Source organism: Diceros bicornis, chromosome 10, assembly GCF_020826845.1.
Source record: "Diceros bicornis minor isolate mBicDic1 chromosome 10, mDicBic1.mat.cur, whole genome shotgun sequence".
NCBI classification, from domain to species: domain Eukaryota; kingdom Metazoa; phylum Chordata; class Mammalia; order Perissodactyla; family Rhinocerotidae; genus Diceros; species Diceros bicornis.
The window spans coordinates 76,860,809-76,878,471 of record NC_080749.1 but is presented as its reverse complement, the minus strand read 5'-3'; the positions used below and the strand labels follow the sequence as shown (position 1 = coordinate 76,878,471).

Here is a 17,663-nt window from a genome sequence, read left to right as displayed (position 1 = left end):
GGAGAGTGAAGCAAACTGATGCATATGTCAGTTTTCATCCCTGGGAACAGTAATACCCTAAACGTGTATCTCTGAGTGTCGCGAATTTTCAATCAGATAATTTTGGGGGGAATTGAAGAACTACATCAGCCACTGTATGGTATTATTAGCCTGTGCAAAATGAATGTGTGAATCTGATAAGTTATTACAAACTCTTGTAATTCAGTTCTTCTCAGTAATAAGTCTATTTTTCAATGAGTGCCTGTGTCAACTTGCCACTTTTTTCCCCCTTAGAGCTGTTAGACATGTTCTAATTTTTTTTTTGCTGAGGAAGATTAGCCCTGAGTTAACATCTGTTGCCAGTCTTCCTCTATTTTGTATGTGGGTCGCTGCCACAGCACGGCTGAGGAGTGGTGTAGGTCTGCGCCTGGGATCCAAACCTGTGAACCCCGGGCTGCCAAAGTGGAGCATGCCAAAGCTTAACCACTGTGCCATGGGGCTGGCCCCAGGCACATTCTAAATTTTAAGAAGACTTTTGGTTTCTATAATATGACTGTTACCAGTACAGAAGTATTCTGGAAATTTTAGGATAAATTTTAAGTTTCAACTATTCACTCAAAACACAGTGCCTGACCCTGTGCTAAGTGCTGAGTGTGTGGAGATGAATGTAACACAGAATCTACCCCTAAGGAGCTCACAGATTTGGGGAGAGACAGTTTGAGAACAGATGACTATAGCAGAGCATCTAAGTAAGTGCAGGGAAAGAAGAGCACAAAAGAGGGGCATGTATCCCCAAAACCTGGTGGGCAGGAGGACCCAGAAGGCTTCCAGGAAGTAGAGCTGCTCAGGGTCCCTCACAGAATTCCTCTTTAGAGGAGCTTTCCAGGTAAAGAGGACAGCAGAGGCAAAGGCACGGAGGTCAGAGGGCAAAACAGCGTGAGGGTGGGGGCCGCAGCTTTAGAGTCCTTGGAGCCCAGCCTGAAAGGCAGGGTTGAGGAGCAAGGAGGGGCGCAGGGGCACAAGCTGCAGTCAGGTCACAGAGCCTTCTTGGAAACACAAGAGGCCCTGACCCATCTTAAGGCCACTGAAGACCTTTGGCAAGACCCTCTGTTGGCCGCGGCAGGGGACGACGCCTGTTGGGAGGAAGTTGTAGTAATTCAGGCAAGAGATTATAAAGGTCTGAATAACAGCAATGGAGTACATATGGAGAGGGGAAAACTAACCCAAGAACTGTTTAAAAGGAATGATCAGCGGCACAAGGGATCCACTAGATGTTGAGGTTCTGATGAGGGGAGGGCGTCAGGGAGGACTCTCAGGTCCTGACTCCAGGAGCTTGGGTGAGGGGTCTTAGAGCACCGATTGGGAGCAGTAATGATTAATTCCATGCTAATGTCGTTTGTAAGTATGTTTGTTTTTACTTAGTTTTCAGCTATTAAATTAGATCCATCCTTAAGCAGATTCACATTTGAAAGTATAATGACTTGACAGTGCTAGTTTCTGAGGACGGACCTACACGGGATAAGCAAATATGTGTAGAAAAGCCCAGGTGACATGGCTCAGAGACAAAATTGGACTAGCTTTGTGAATCTGAGCAGAGAAGGATGCTGCGTGACTGGCCTCATGGGAGTATAATGGTTCTTCTGCAGCTTGGAGACTGGAATCTTTCTTGTGGGAAAAGGACTCGCCAAGCCAGTTACTTTCCCCCAGGGGATTAGAAACTGAGATTTCTCTTCCCAGTGGCCATCCTTGGTACCCTGGGAGAAGGAGGTTCATTTTCTTGAGGAAACCATGGTCTGGTCTGAATAAGAATGCCTGGCCCTCTCTGCTTTCTGCCTCTGCCTGGTGTACTCACCACGGAGTTTAGAAGCAAGAATTTCCCCATACCTGGTTCCAGTTATGTGGAAGATCATTAATGTGGAGGATGTAGAACCAGTATCCTCATAATGAATTAAAAGTGGTTAAAATTTAAAAGAATACTCTAGAATTAACCTTTGGCAAGTTTTACCTCACATGATTTAATCTTTCCATATTCTTTTCCTCTTGAAAGAAAATAATACAAGGAAGCCAATCTCTGATGAAATTAAATGAAGTTGCAAACTAAAGGCTGTGTTTGATAAAGGCGTGACACTTTTTCATTGCTGAACCACAAGAAATCTTTGCTGCCGCCCCCTAGAGATCAGTGGCCTCTACCTTACGTCTGAGGAAGGAACCCTTCTTTGATCATTTGACTTTGTTTACCCAGTTTGGACTTTAGGGTATAATAAGCCATAATATGTCAGTGGTGTGGTAATGCTGGATATTTTATCTTTTACCAGAGAGGTTGATTATAATGCACTGTTTAAGATTTGCTTTCTATAAAAGGAATATTTGTACTTTTATGTGTTTGATTCACACAGTGCAGTTTTCTCAAGTCCTGTTATTAAGTGGTTACATCCAGAAAGCAAAAAATATGCTGAGGTAGTATTTTATTGGTGAACATCTAATATTTTCACTAACCATAACTGTCAGATTGTTCTGACTTCTGAGTGCCCCAACTGTAAAAATTACACAGAAAATGTGGCCTATCATGGGATTCTGAATAGCCCCATGTGAGGCCTCAAACACATGGATTACCTTCTTTCTTCTTTTCCCCCCAAGTAAAGAATCTAATCCAAACACTCTTTCTCCTTAAATAATTTAAGCCTTCTTCTCTAAGAATCTGGAAAACAACATAACTGCAATGTCACTACTGCCATCACAGTTACGGGAAGTTTTAACGTTAAACTGAGTCTTGGCTAAGTTTTGTCAGGAAGAGCCTCTCTTTTTTTGGGCTGACAAATTTTGAGAAAATTGGGTATATGCTTTTTCAAAAATGGTACACAAAGATAGAAAAAAATCTCTTTATAACCCATTCAGAATTAACATTTGGGAGAGGAACTTCTCCATACTGTATTCTAATTTTTCCTTATTTCTTTGTTTGTCTTCAGTTTTAACCCTAAACTTGAAACATTGACTAGAATCCATTGTCATTTATAGTGTTATTTTTATGTTTTAATTGGGAGATGTTTATTTACACTAAAATGAATTTGTTTTCAAAACTTAAACAGAGCATACTTTTGTATTTTTCTCCATTTACCAGCTAAACAGCAGTAAGGGCATGTTTGTTACATTAGACTCTGGGGTTTGTGATTTTGGGGTCAGAAGTGAATTTTTTGTATTCATTTCCTCCTCTGAAGAATAAAAGCAACAGTAGCCATTGATGTTGTGGGCTTAGTTTGTTGTTAAGAAACAAGAAGTCCAAAAGATAGTAAAGTGCTTTGAAGATATCCTAATCATAGGATTTAAATAATTATAGAAATTTGACATATGACCACCAAGTCACATTATAATCTGTGTGTAAATCAGGAAGAGTATGCTGTATTTCAATGAAGCTTACATGGTTTATTGAGATCCTATGACTTAAAGTGTATGTAATTCTTTTCCCCTATATTATCCTTGTTTCTAGGTCATTCTTTACCAAGTAGGCGTCTTCAAGTTATTATTTTTGTCACTGGATTTGTAAATGCTAAGAGATTTGGAAGTGGTTTGAATTCTGACTCTAGTGCTTTGTCTCAGGAATTGTTATTTGAGTCTTCATTGACTTCATAGTTCTTGGCTGGCTACATGATGTCTCTATTTCTTATAAAATGTGTCTATCCTCTATCTCCATTTACTTAACATTTTTTCACTTAAAAGGAATCAAAACTCTGCTCTGGTTGAATTTATTGGATGCAATTTATTTATCTGAAGCAATCTCTGTATTCTGTTCTTTTAAGCTTACCTTGAATCTGTTTCTAAAAAATCAGATTTCAGAGTTTACTGGGTCGTGTACCACTGGCATTTGATGAAGTTGTTTTCATTTGGGTCACATTTTACTTCACTTGAGAATTATGTAGTCAGCTGAGTTAACCGTTTAAGAATTCTAATGGATCATTCTTATCCTGAACCCTTTGCACATCTTTTTCTCTTTGCCTTTTGCTATTGATGAGGTATTATGAATTTCCAGGTTGGTTCTTTTAATGCCAGTATGAATTCTTAGTACTCAAGTCCTCCTAACCTTTTACCCTCTTCATTTAGTTGCCCTGGTTATCTTTAACTTGACTTAGTTCTTACTTCATTTATGCTGATGCAAAAGCTACTCTCTTCTCAATTATACCAATCAAATAAGTCATGCATTCATTTAAAAATCAGAATCCCAGGGGTAACCGTCAGTTCTGGTCATGTCCATGTTACTCTTTACTCCTCTTAAGGAGTATTTATGCTTAAGTATACTTACTCCTCAAATATAAAGTCTTTACAGACACTTGAATACTACTTGTACCTTGAATCTGGTCTTCAGAAGATAGGCCTTCTCTGTGAATTTTTAGGCTAAGTTTTGTGTTTGAGAAGACGTTGTGGAGAGTGGTGGAGGAGTATGGGAACACAGAGGAATTGAATGCCCGTGGGTGTTGGGCAAATGGGATTGGGATGGGTGGGCTGGGGGATGGTTTCTCCCAGGTAGAAGGACGCACGGTTGTGGCCTGGACCATCCTGAAGAGTCTGCTTTTCTTGAATCCTCTCATGGCTTCTGTCCACCATGTTTGTGGAATGGTTCTGGTCATGTTAGGCCCTAAATGATCAAATAAACCTATTTATTAGATAACACTGATGAAGTGAAAATTATAATTACCATTAAGATCAATATATGTCCATGTTTTACCTTTCTTACGTTCTAACAGGAAAGATGATTGTTTTTTATGCGGCTTGGTATCTGTTTGATTGAGATATAGTTACTCATCCCAACCCTGCTTAATTTACCCTGTCAGCTCATCTCCTTTTGCTGAAGAGACAGCTCACCCAGCTACCTCCTCAGTGTTTACAGATTCTGGCCACTCCCAATAGTCAGGTTAATGACCACAACACTTGAAAATTTTTTTTTACCCAAACCATACCAAAGTTGTTGGTATAGTTGTTCTCAATTTGTTACCAAAGAGGAAATGATATAAGGCTAAGGCTTTTTTAAGAACTATGCTTCCTCCAACCCCCAAGTTTATTTTAACAGATTATTGTGTCACAGTGTTTTTATGCTTTTATCTTTGACCAAAGTGTTTATTTTGAGAAACAATTATTAAACTGCATTAAAAACATACACGATGTTCCAATACCATCTTGGTTACAATATTAAAGGAAACTCAGACTAAGGCTGGATGAAATTGAACACATATTTCCATGTCAGACTTCCTACCATTTTGCTTGTCTGTATTGATTTCTCTTGACATGGTCTTCTGTTATTGAGTACCACTCTTTTTTTTATTTTTTCTTATTCTCTCTCTCTCTCTTTTTTTTTTTATCTTTTAAATCCCCTTCCTATAGCTGTATGTGCTAAGAGCAATTGTAAAAGGAGACCAACTTATATTAAACCTGCCTGGAGTCAAAATGTAATCTAACACCTGTAGTCTGCAATTTGTCATCACTTCATGGATACTTTTTTTTTTTTTTAATAACAGATTTCGTGAGTTTTGACCTTAGGATACTATATAATCCAAAAAAAGCAACAAAACTAAACCATGGTTTTTAATAAGTCTTATAATGTTAGGATGTGAAATTACAACCATTAGAGCCAACTCAAGGAACATCATTTGAAGTTAGAAATAGTGCTGAGTTGTGTATCTAGGAGAATATGTTTTGCCTGTGAAAAAGTTTTGAGTGATAAAGTCAAGAGGCAAATCATAATGCTTGTGTAATTTCTCCTACACTCATTCTTTAAGACCTTCTTAGGTGACTTGGCTCAAGTAAGGATGTTTTTAACTGTAGGATCCATTTTGAATTTTATAGTAAAGTGCTTGGTTTTATTTAGGAGAAAGATAGAGTATATGTTGAGTGTGATTCATGTAGCTCAGAGTTTTCAAACTTTTTGGTGTCAGGATCCCCTTTCATTCTTACTATTGAGGACTCCAATAATGTATTATATCTATCAATATTTGTCATATTAGAAATTAATTCTGAGAAAAATTTTAAACGTTTATTAATTTAAAAATAATTATAAGTAATATATGTGCATATATGTAAATGATATTTTTTATGAAAAATAACTGTATTTCCAAAACAAAAAAAAAGATGAGAAAAGTACCATTGTTTTATATATCTTTTTGCAAATATTTTAAGTGCCTTAATGGAAGACAGTTGGATTCTCATAATTGCTTCTGCATTCAATCTGATACAATATGTGGTTTTGGTTGAATTAAATGAAGAAAATCAAACTTCACACAGACGTGTAATTAGAAAAGAAAGGTGTATTTTAATAGCTTTTGCAGGTAATTGTGATATTCTTCTTTGATACTATAGCAAAACTCTACAAGTGGTAGTCTCTTAAAGGTTAATCACAAAGTGGAATCTAAAATCATACTGATGAACTTTTCATACTTTCATACTTAGTTACTTTAATCCGTTGGTCTGCCTCGCACTTTGAATGGATCTTTCACCTATTCATGATTTTGTAATATCATGCATTGGTCATTTGGAATTGATACACTGAGTCATGCAGATTTTCCAAATGTTGACACATTTCATTGTATGACATATTTAAAAAAATGTTAAATCGCCACAATATCATCAGGAAGATCTTTAAGTATTGGGGAGCTGTTAAGCTTATAGTAGCAGCTACAAGTTTTCCAAAATTCTAATTTTTGCTTGAAAGGTCAATTTCATCATTGGCAACAAACACTATTGGATATTTTCCTTGAAGTGACAGGCTCATTTTTAAGAAAATGTCTGCCAAATACCCTAGTCTGAATAACCATGGCTTGTCTATTAGTTGTTCTTTCAAGTAAAAATGATATCCATGACAAAGGGGGCTAGCTCAGCTTGCAACTCCAACAATTGCACACGTGCTCTTTCCAGTGACAACCGTCTTATGCCACAGAAGTGCTTTATGTGGACTTCCCATTTCCTCATACGGAATATTAAAAAGAGGTGTGCTCAAGGGTTGAGATTTAAGATAATTAATAATATAGTACTGCTTCATCAAGGACATTCTGAAACAAAAGTGGCAAAAAAATTTTCACTGTGTGTGCGTGACACTGAAGAATACAAATAAATACTAGTGTAGTTGCGTGCCACTGATTTGATTTATGCTAACAGGCCAGCAGTTTTTCCACCATTGCTTTTGCACCATCAAGTACAAATTTCAGCACGGTCAAAAAGACAAATAATGTCTTAGTGTTGCCGTGAAAATAATTTTGATGTCATGGACCTCTCAGTGGGGTATCAGGATTCCCCCGGGGGTCCATGGACCACATTTTGAGAATCACTGATAAAGGATATCTTCCTAAGAGGATCCCAGGCTGTGCATATAGAGGGTGTCACCTTGAACGAGACTGACTGTGAGATATAATTCCATGTGACAGATGCTTAAGAGGCAACTTGCATGTGCTGGTGTCATGTACAAAGACATATGTAGTACATGAGTGAAAGAAATAAGAAAACTTGTTGGTGGACATGCCCATCTGTAGATTTTTGGGGTGAAAAGGACAGACTGATCTCTGAATTTGTCGCTGATTTTTATAATAAGCATAATTGACTGAAAAATACATGAGGTATTTTACCACTGATACTTAAATCCTCCTCTCATTTTTAATGATAATAACTACTTACAGAAACCTTACTTATGCCAAGAACTCTGCTAAGTACTCTCTCAGTTAATCCCCATAGCACTACATGGAAGGTTTTATAGATTAACAAACACTGTGGCTCAGAGAAGGTAACTTGCTCAGAGTCACAAGGCTAGTAAACAGATGTGCTTTTCGGGGTAAGGACTGGATTCAAACCCAGAACTTTATGACCACAAAACTCATGCTCACAACTTCTATACAATGCCATCTTATGGGTTATGCAATGCCCTGGAATTTTTTTTTTTTTTTTTTTTGGTGAGTAAGATCAGCCCTGAGCTAACATCCATGCCAATCCTCCTCCTTCCCCCCCGCCCTTTTTCTCCCCAAAGCCCCAGTAGATAGTTGTATGTCATAGTTGCCCATCCTTCTAGTTGCTGTATGTGGGATGCTGCCTCAGCATGGCCGGACAAGCGGTGCGTCGGTGCGCGCCCGGGATCCAAACCCGGGCCACCAGTAGCGGAGCACGCCCTCTGTAACCACTAAGGCACCGGACCGGCCCTGGAATTTTTTTAATACAAGAAATTGTAAAAAAAAAAACATTTATATATATTATATTTGCTTTCAGATACCCACTAGATGTAAGTTCCTATAATTAATGACAGTTTCCTTACTTTATAGTTTTAATAACAAGAAAAATAATACAAATTATGCAGCACAAAAATAATAAGTGGTCTGGAGGTAAAGAAGAGAGAATATGGAATTAATCCCGTGCAGGAGAACAAAGATGTCCTGAGCCTTCCTTACTGTGTGCCAGGCATATGGTGTGCTACTATGTAGGTGAGATGGATATATAATAGTTACATTGTTACATACAAGTACAATACCTGTTACATAGATGAGACAGATATATAATAGTTACATTAATATTTACATTAATTAGTAATCATTAATGCTAAGTTCTCCCCACTGAGTTTTGAGCCAAAATTAATAGTCTTAAATGCTGATTTTGAAAAAAAGGGAATTTTAGGGGGTAGAACGAGGTTGTTGAAACTTAAGATAAACATCTCAGTAACATGATATTTTATATATAGCATATTTTAAAAACAGCATTTATTCATTCACTTATTTAACAAATTCTAGTTGAGTTCTGCACAAGAGCTTTCAACCAATTGTTCTTATTGCCTGTTAAATGTATTTCTCTCAGGACTTTTAGTGGAAGAATGCTTTCCTTTTTTGGATCAACTATTTTACATTCTGTTGTCATAGATGAGGTAAAATTAAATCAAAATGATTCTGATATTAACTCAAAATGAATGCAGACAAAAGTCATCTTGTTCGTGTTCTCTTCTCCTACTGACGTGCATCACCATTTACGGCCCGAAGCTCTGGGGGAGGCTCAGTCCTCTGGGTGAGGCTTGTCATAGAGAGGTGGCTGCAGCCACCTGGGAAACTTTTGTTTTAACCTATTATCTATCACACTGGATCAGCTCCCTTCTGCAGTCACCGCCTTAATAATTTCTCATTTTCTTTATATAAAAAAGACCACAAAGTCTTGGCTTATTATAAGTAATCCAGTTCACCCCATAATGATACAGTGAATTATATATTTTCCTAAACTTAATCATTCAAGATCTCACTTCCTTCCCTGCAGGCAAAAACCATTATATTTTACACATGTCTCCCAGCTGGTTTTCATTGAGGCCTTCAAAATCTGTTTGAACACAGAGAGGTTTAAGAAGAGCTGCTTTATCTTTCTTAGTCAACTTTTGTCATGGTACCATTTTGTCCTTGTGTTTTCAAAATTTGCAGTCTTGAAGGCAGGGAAACAACATGTGTCCATATTATAATTGTGCTTTGTCACTGGGCAAGGAGGTTTGGGGTTTTATTTTGAAGTTTGTGTCTCTTTTGAATATATGGACAACTTTTCCTTCTTCATCAACATCTTAATGTCCATTTATATACATGTATGTCATATTTCAGCCCACAGAAATTTTGGCAAACAAGTAAGAAGGAACTTACCAGATTTTTAACTTTCTATTTGTTTCTGTACTACCCATAACTTATTCATCAACACTTAATTGTTGGAGACAGGAGTCTTTATTAGAAAGCTTTGTAAGTTAATGTCTAATTATTATAGATACTATATAAATATTTGATAAATGGATACTTTTTTTTACTTTTTTAACCCAAGGTTGATTATTTTAAACACAGTTCCTTACAGACATGATAAGCACCTGTGATGAAGAGGGCAGCCATCAGTTAAATGTAAATGAACCCTTCTCTTGGGGATAATAGTGCCGATGCCTTCCTCTGGTTGTTTTTATGATGGTGTGGCTATTTGTGATACTCCGTTGAAAGTCCAGTAATATATTACAAGCTGAGTTTTTCTTTCTTAGTTTGTGGGTATGTGAATACTTCTCTCTAGCAATAGTGGCAGTTTCAAGTCCTACTATATTTTTGGTTAGGTCAGATTGTATGATTGCAGTTCATTGTGAGGACTTTGTATCAACCTGACGGTAGAATGCCATGGCCTGCCGCGCTCTGGCCCCGCCACCTCTCAGTTGTCATTTCTGTCTAGCACAGAGCTGTCCATCACTGCTTTCTGTGATGATGGAAATGTGCTATGTCTGTGCCGTCCAGTATGGTGTTGCGCAGTGTGGTTATCGAACACTTGAAATGTGGCTAATGTGACTGAGGGACTGAGTTTTTTCTTTTGTTAGTTTTTATTAGTTTGGCTGTAAAGAGCCATATGTGGCTAGTAGCTACTGTGTTGGACGGCACAGCTCTAACATGCTGCCTTCCTTGACGTTCTTCAGAGGTACCAAGTGTATTGCTGCCTCCTGGCCTTTTCGCTTGGTTTCCTTTGTCTGGAATGCTCTTCCTCATGGCTTGGTCCTGACCACTTCCTTCAGATCTCTGCTCAAATGCTACCTCCTTATGGAGCCTTCCTTGAGTCACTGTATCTAAAATAACCTCCGCTCCCCCCCATTCTCCTCCTTATGCATTTCTCTATTTTTGCTTATAGTATTTATTACTACTTGATATTTTATTTATGGTCTGTCTCCTCTGCTCTAGAGACTTTGTTCAGTTTTCTTATGTAATCTTGCTCCTAGAAGGCAGGAGAACATGTTTAAGGGCATAGGATTTAAAATCAGGCAGATATGTTTTAGAATCTCAGTCCTGCTACTTATAAGCTATGTAGCCTTGAACAGATTACCTACACTCTCTGGACTTCAGTTTTCTCATCATAAAATGGGGTAAAAATACCTACCTCCAGGATTACTGTGAAAATAAAATAAAATAAAATATATTTATAGCATTTAGGTCATTATAAGCTTTACATGACTATAACCACCTAATTATTACTATTATTGTTGATGGTATTTAGATATTTCACTGCTAGGAACCCTTATTGTCATATTGAAAAATCAATAATAGAAGCTACAAAAAAGAAAGAGGCTTTTAAATAAACGTTTTAAAACTCTCTTTGTAGAAATTATCAGAAATGAATTATTGACTACATTAATTTAAGTTCAATTGTGATAGACAAAAATCTAAACCAAAATAGAGCTAGGATGAATTATCAGGCTTTGGTTTGCAAAGATCAAGAGAAAAGGGTAGATAGCTATCTTTACAGAATGACATATTCTGTTATTTGTGAAAATCATGTGAAGAGAAATGATGGACCTTAGGAATAGGAAGGTCAGCTGCTGGGACCATTTTGAAAAAGAGGAAAAAGGATAAGGCTGGAAAGTCTGTGGACTTTGGCAAATTTACATAAATATCTGGGAAGATGCTCCATTAAACTTAAAGAAAATCCCAGAAAACAATCATCTGGGTGTGTGAAGAACTTGTTAGGAAAGAGCATATTTCTATTCAGTTGGCAGGGCATTCTCTGTCTGGGTTGAAATAATGGTAAATTTTATGGTTAAAAAAATCAATCAGCCACAAATGTATGTCTGAACTGTCAAATGGGCTGAGGAACGGGACGGCTCATAGTCCATCCAGCAGGAATCAAGGACACGGCCTCACACTCGAATTGCTGAGGATACTCGCTTGGGCAGGGACCAAACTTGATTCATTCTAGTTGCCTAACAAGGAATTTCAGATATGTGTGAGAAGTTCAGACAGAAAAACTAAAATTCAGTGAAGTAGGAGTAAGCAAACCTGTCCTATGAAGAAGAGGCCAAAAGAGCTGATGTTATTTAGTCAGAATGTGAGAAGGTGACAACAGGGTGACCATCCCACCGTTTAGGCGGCAGCGTTTGAGGAGAGGGTTGAGACTGAGCTCCCTGTCTCGGGAAGACCATCCTGTAAGCATTAGGCTCTCCTCTACTTTTGCTCAGAGTGCTCACACCCTAGAAGAGAGCACGACATGACCTTAGGAAGAATTCCTTGACTGTCATAATAGTAAGCTGCGGTTATTGGCTAGTGAGGAAATTTATGCAGTTCTTTTTGATCAAAATTGTCTAGAGACAAACAATTCTCTGCCTGGAGTAATTAGAACCTTTTGTGGGGAATGAAGATAGTTGGGACAGATAACTTGGGGAATCTTTTTATCTCAGATATTATGCATATTGTGGTTGAAAGGGAGTTATAGACCGAAAAAAAGGGGCAGTGTAACCGAAAACCTCAGGCAGGCCCTTTAGGTAATTTGTAAGACAATTTCACTTTAGAGCTGCTCATTTTGTCATTCTCTACTTTGACTGCCCTTTCCTTACCTGCTCAAAGATACTAGAAATATCACTTAACATTCTTCACGTAAATATTGTCCTGCTGCCCAACTCACTATAGAATATTGTTTGACCAGAAACAAGATAGTCCAGGGTATAGATCATTTCTATTGCTGTTACTTCTCTGAGAAACATCTTCCTCTTCTATGATGGGCAGCTACACTGTCATTATTCCTTGGAAACCTACTTTTGCAGACTGACAGCTCCCTAGGTTTATAATTTCCAATTTAGAGGGTTCTTCTGAGATGCTGCATGTTTCCAGGTTGTTCTTGATCCAAACAGCACCTCCATGAGGAACTTTGAGGATTAAATGAGTTGATCCATGTGAAGTTCTTAGAACTGCCCAGCACAGAATAAGCATTCAGTAAGCAGTAGTAGCTATTATTTCTGTTGTTTCTCTGTTTCATGTGTGGCTTCTCTGTATGCGTGTGTTACTACTGCTAGGCTCTAAGGAAGAAGGCTAGGTGAAGTAGGCCAATTGGTTGGACCTAAGGAGAAGAGCAAACCCTATCATGCAGAAAGATTACAGCAACTTCAAAGTATAGTTTTGGAAAATGTCTTTAAATCTAACCAATGCACAATGGAAAACCCCTAAAGAACCAATCTAATTATTTAATTAAATGGAGCCGTTATGCTGACTTTTACTACAGAAGGCAAGCATAATTTAGAAAATGGGGTATTTTAATTCTCTTTTGTTTTCCAATTAACGCAATTGCTCTAATAGGGGGTACTCATGCTTGAGTTATGTGTTCTATGAGTACATCGTCCATACATAATTTCAGTCTCTCTGTCTCTCTTTCTCATCAAAAAACAAAATCCTCACCTGTTGACATAGAGGTTCATTTATTGCAATGCTCAGGCTGCCCAGACTATGACCTCAGAGCAGATATCTTCCTGCCCTCAAAGCTGCCATGAGCAGCACAGGCCCACCATGCAACTCTGCTTTCCCTGCTGGCTATAATTAGGATGTTGGAGTAACGCAGCTCTCACTTTTTTGCTGATGCCAGCTTACCACAGCAGACCACATGAGTTTACTCTTAGTTGAAAATGGTAAGGAAAATGCTAAGAGCATTCATTTTAATTGGTCAACATTATATGGACCTTTAGTACCACTGTTTTATGGTCCTGTGTTTTAGATTTCTTTCTGCCACTAGCCATGTCAGCTTATTGTGGGGGGGTGTTCTTATTTGCATTTGATTATCCTTTTTATTATTATTTTGATTGTTACTTGATCATTAATTATTATTCAAAAAGTTTTATCCTCCTCATCCTTAAGTAACATTTCATCTTTAAGTTTTATCCTTACCTAGATAACAATTTCATCTGCCCTAATATTTATTAAATTCTCTATAAAAGACTGACGTTTTCACATTGGTGAGAAATTAGTTTTTCATCAAATGGTCCTGGAGACTGGGATAGATGGCAGAGATGTTTTTCTTAAATGCTTGCTTTGATGCTGATGTTTCATGGCTAAAAAATAGGTCAAATGGATACTGTGTGGTGGTAATGGCGGGAGATGGTGTTGCAAGTGATTCTGTAATGTAACTAGACATGTTTTCTTCTGCATTAATTGGACTGATTTCCCCCTGAACTCTGGAAAATGTTTAATTTGTTACTCTAATATGGAAAGGACAGCATAAAATAGGAGAGAATGGTGAAAGAGAAACGTGTGTTTTTAGAAAGTGAACTCATTCTTCTTTTTTTTTTTTTTTGAGGAAGCTCAGCCCTGAGCTAACATCCATGCCAATCCTCCTCCTTTTTTTCTTTTTCCCCTTTTTCTCCCCAAAGCCCCAGTAGATAGTTGTATGTCGTAGTTGCACATCCTTCTAGTTGCTGTATGTGGGACGCGGCCTCAGCATGGCGGGAGAAGCGGTGCGCGGCGGGATCGGAACCCGGGCCGCCAGTAGCGGAATGCGCGCACTTAACCGCTAAGCCACCGGGCGGCCCCTGAACTCATTATTCTTAAAGGTCTTGGCAGGATCCGGGAAGTTGGGCACTGTTCTGAGGAGAGGAAATGTGCACTTTGCCTTGGGAGTTGACGGAACACTTCTTAGCGGGGGCATTCACGGTGGCTGTTGAAGTAGACAGCAGAGCCACCGATGCGCCGCGGCCTGAGCAGCGCTGGGGCTCCTCCCCCGGGCCTGCTGCCCCTCCCCTCCTGGAGCCCTTCTCACCCGGGCCTGCATGAGAGCAGGGCGACTCGTTCTGACCGTCCCCGCCAACTGCTTGCTTGCTTTAGTCAGATGGAAGAAGTTCATAACTAAATATTAAAATGGGAAATTATTTCATGCAGAGAGATGATGTCGAAGAAGAAATTATGCAGATCAAGAGTAAGCTTGCCTAACTAGTGTCAAATGACAAAACTAAAAGAATTTATTAACGAGTTTGACGTCCTTTATTCAAGAAAAGCAGTCCGAGGGGCGGGGGAGGGCGGGGCCCCAGGAGCAGCGGTGCCTCTTCCCGAGGGGTGTGGGGCAAGAGGGAGGTTTGCAGAGCGTTAGAAGCGGCAGCACAGAAACGGGGGTGACTGGCTGGGGGTGTGTATCTGACTTCTTTAGAAAGATCAAAGAACAAGGAAATAAGTATAGACCCCAGAGCTGGCTTGGTGTTTGGGGATTGGCTGAGTGGATATTCTGCGGAGCGTTTAGAGGAACATGAAAGGTCTGTCTGCTGATGTGGCACCCCGGGCAGGAGTTGCTCCTTCTTGTGTCTAGAAATGTATTTAAACAGTAGAATTTTTTTTTCTTTTTAAGGAGTGGAGAATAGGTAGAAGTAAAAGAGAAATTTAAATTAATTACAACTAGAAAGCCTTGACATTAAGGCTAAAAAACCAGAAGTCAGGAAGTGTGTGCAGAACAGAGGATTAACAGTTTGTAGTGATATTGAGAAGGTCCATCAATATGAGTATAAAATAGTCATTTAAAATTCATAATTTAAGAAAAAGTTATATCTTTAAATTAATTTGGAAGTTTTTATATTTTTTAAAAACATTATTGTTTAAGGCTCAAAATCAGGGCTAAAGAAAATAAACAAAAGCTGTTCCTGATTTTATGAAGGATTGATTTTCTGGCTCAAATATCAACTATTCCTCTGTTATACTCTAAGAGTAATTATGAGGCTGGTGATAATAATGACTATCATTTATTGGAGGTTTGCCCTAAGCCACAGGGGGACAAACAGTGGCCCCTGGGCCAAATCCACTCTGCCACCTGTATTTGTAAATAAAGTTTTATTGGAACATAGCCATGCCCATTTGTTTATGTATTAACTACCACTGCTTTCACACTACAAAGAGAGTTGAATCATTGCAACAGAGGCTGTATGGCCCTGCAAGGCCTAAAATATTCACTATCTGGGCCTTTACTGAAAAAGTTTGTCAACTTCTGATTTAAGGTAAGCACTGTTCTTCACATATATTGTCATTTAATCCTTATAACATTCCCAGGAAGTCAGTGTCTTATCCTTCTTTTATAGATAATGAAATTGAAGCTTAAAGATGTTTAAGGTCTTGCACAGAGACACCCAGCTGAGTGGAAGAGTCTGGACTTGAACCCGTGAGGTCTGACTGTAGAGCCTGCACTTTCCCTCTGGGTCCAGTTTCTCTGTCCTTAGGCTTCAATGAGGTGGCATATCATGCTGGTTAATAGCAAGGAAGACCCTGGAGCCAGACAGGTTGAATTCAAATGATCTTGGGCAACCAATGACTTAACTTCTTTGTGCTTCAGAATATAAATGTCAGCCAACATTACTATTATTAGCCTCTTGTTTTGTAGATGAGATTCTAAATCTCCAGAAATTCAAAGACCTGAGTTGACAAATGACTACAGCATTATTCTACTGCTAGATAGACACATATGTTTCAGAGGGATGATGGCTTTTGAAAGGTGAAATCGTGAGTCAATGTTAATTTTTTTCCATTTTAATCGACAGGTCCTTCATAGACAGCAGTCTCAGCCAGCCAAGGAGAGTTCTCCTCCAAGAGAAGAAGCACCTCCCCCGCCTCCTCCGACTGAAGACAGTTGTGCCAAAAAGCCGCGGTCTCGCACAAAGATCTCCTTGGAAGCCCTGGGGATCCTCCAAAGCTTTATTCACGATGTGGGCCTGTACCCCGATCAGGAGGCTATCCACACTCTCTCTGCCCAGCTGGATCTCCCCAAACACACCATCATCAAGTTCTTCCAGAATCAGCGGTACCACGTGAAGCATCACGGGAAGCTCAAGGAACACCTGGGCTCTGCGGTGGATGTGGCCGAGTATAAGGACGAAGAGCTGCTGACGGAGTCTGAGGAGAACGACAGCGAGGAAGGCTCGGAGGAGATGTACAAAGTCGAGGCTGAGGAGGACAACTCGGAGAAAAGCAAGGTGGCGCCCGCCGACGCCGACCAGAGATAATGTGAACTCCACCAGGCCAAGCAATACTGCGGCCCAAGGACTTTCTCTTTTAGTTTCTTTAAAAAAGAACCTTTTTTGCTTTATTTTATTTTTGTCTTTTTTTGTCTGTTTTGTTTTTCTTACCTTTTTTGATGTTTCTTTGTTGCACAGGATACACCTGTAGACTGAATAAGTTCAGTATTTCCGAATCAGACATCGCCTTGGCAAAGACACTAAAGTGTTACACTTTTACAATTGACTGGATCATAGTCATTATAATCACAGGAGACTCTGCCTTCATCATCCTTGCACTTACAGAAGAGACATCAGGCAAGTTCCAGGATGAAAAGACCTCCGGAATACATGAAGGAAGCTACAAGTGTGTGTATATGTATGTGTATGTATCTATATATTTACATATATGTATGAAAATTGCATGGGACAGAGAACTTTACAATCCGAAAGAATAGACTGTGAAATGAGTTCTTAAAGAAGAGACTTGTTTATGTATTAAAAAAACCACTTCACAGTGAGTCGCTCTGGCTTTTTGATAAACTGCGGCCTGCTCTCAGGGTGGGGTGACTATTTTTGAATTCCTATTTATTTTCTGTGTTTGTCCCTGATTTTTTCTTTTTAATTCTATGGCTTCCTATCTGGCAGCTTGATGGGTAATTTTTGAGGTATGTATTTAACAAAATAAATCAACACTGCCAAAAAAAAAAAAAGAGAGAGAGAAAGAAGAAGAAAGTAAAGTGAAAAAAGATCAGGGCACCTTAGAATGACGATACAAGTGACATCACTTCCAGACACAACGCACACTTCAGTGACTCGTACACTCTGTTACCCGCTGTCATTCCTGTAGTGAACAGGTGCACTTCTGTGGAATTCCAATGAGTAAAGCGGAAATTCAGTGCAGAGAAAACCTGTCCATTAGTGCAGTCTGAATAAAATGACATTTTGACGTTGGACATAT

The 17,663-nt window shown here is 39.0% G+C and overlaps 1 protein-coding gene across 1 annotated transcript in view; it reads left to right on the top strand.

The window, feature by feature from the left end:
• The window catches only part of SATB2 (SATB homeobox 2), a 183,778-nt gene extending 167,032 nt beyond the window's left edge, over window positions 1-16,746 (top strand). Inside the window, exon 11 of the mRNA XM_058549518.1 lies at window positions 16,250-16,746. Coding sequence (XP_058405501.1) covers window positions 16,250-16,711 — 462 coding nt within the window. The 3' untranslated portion in view covers window positions 16,712-16,746. The remainder of the gene's footprint in view (window positions 1-16,249) is intronic.
• Window positions 16,747-17,663: the final 917 nt, after the last annotated feature.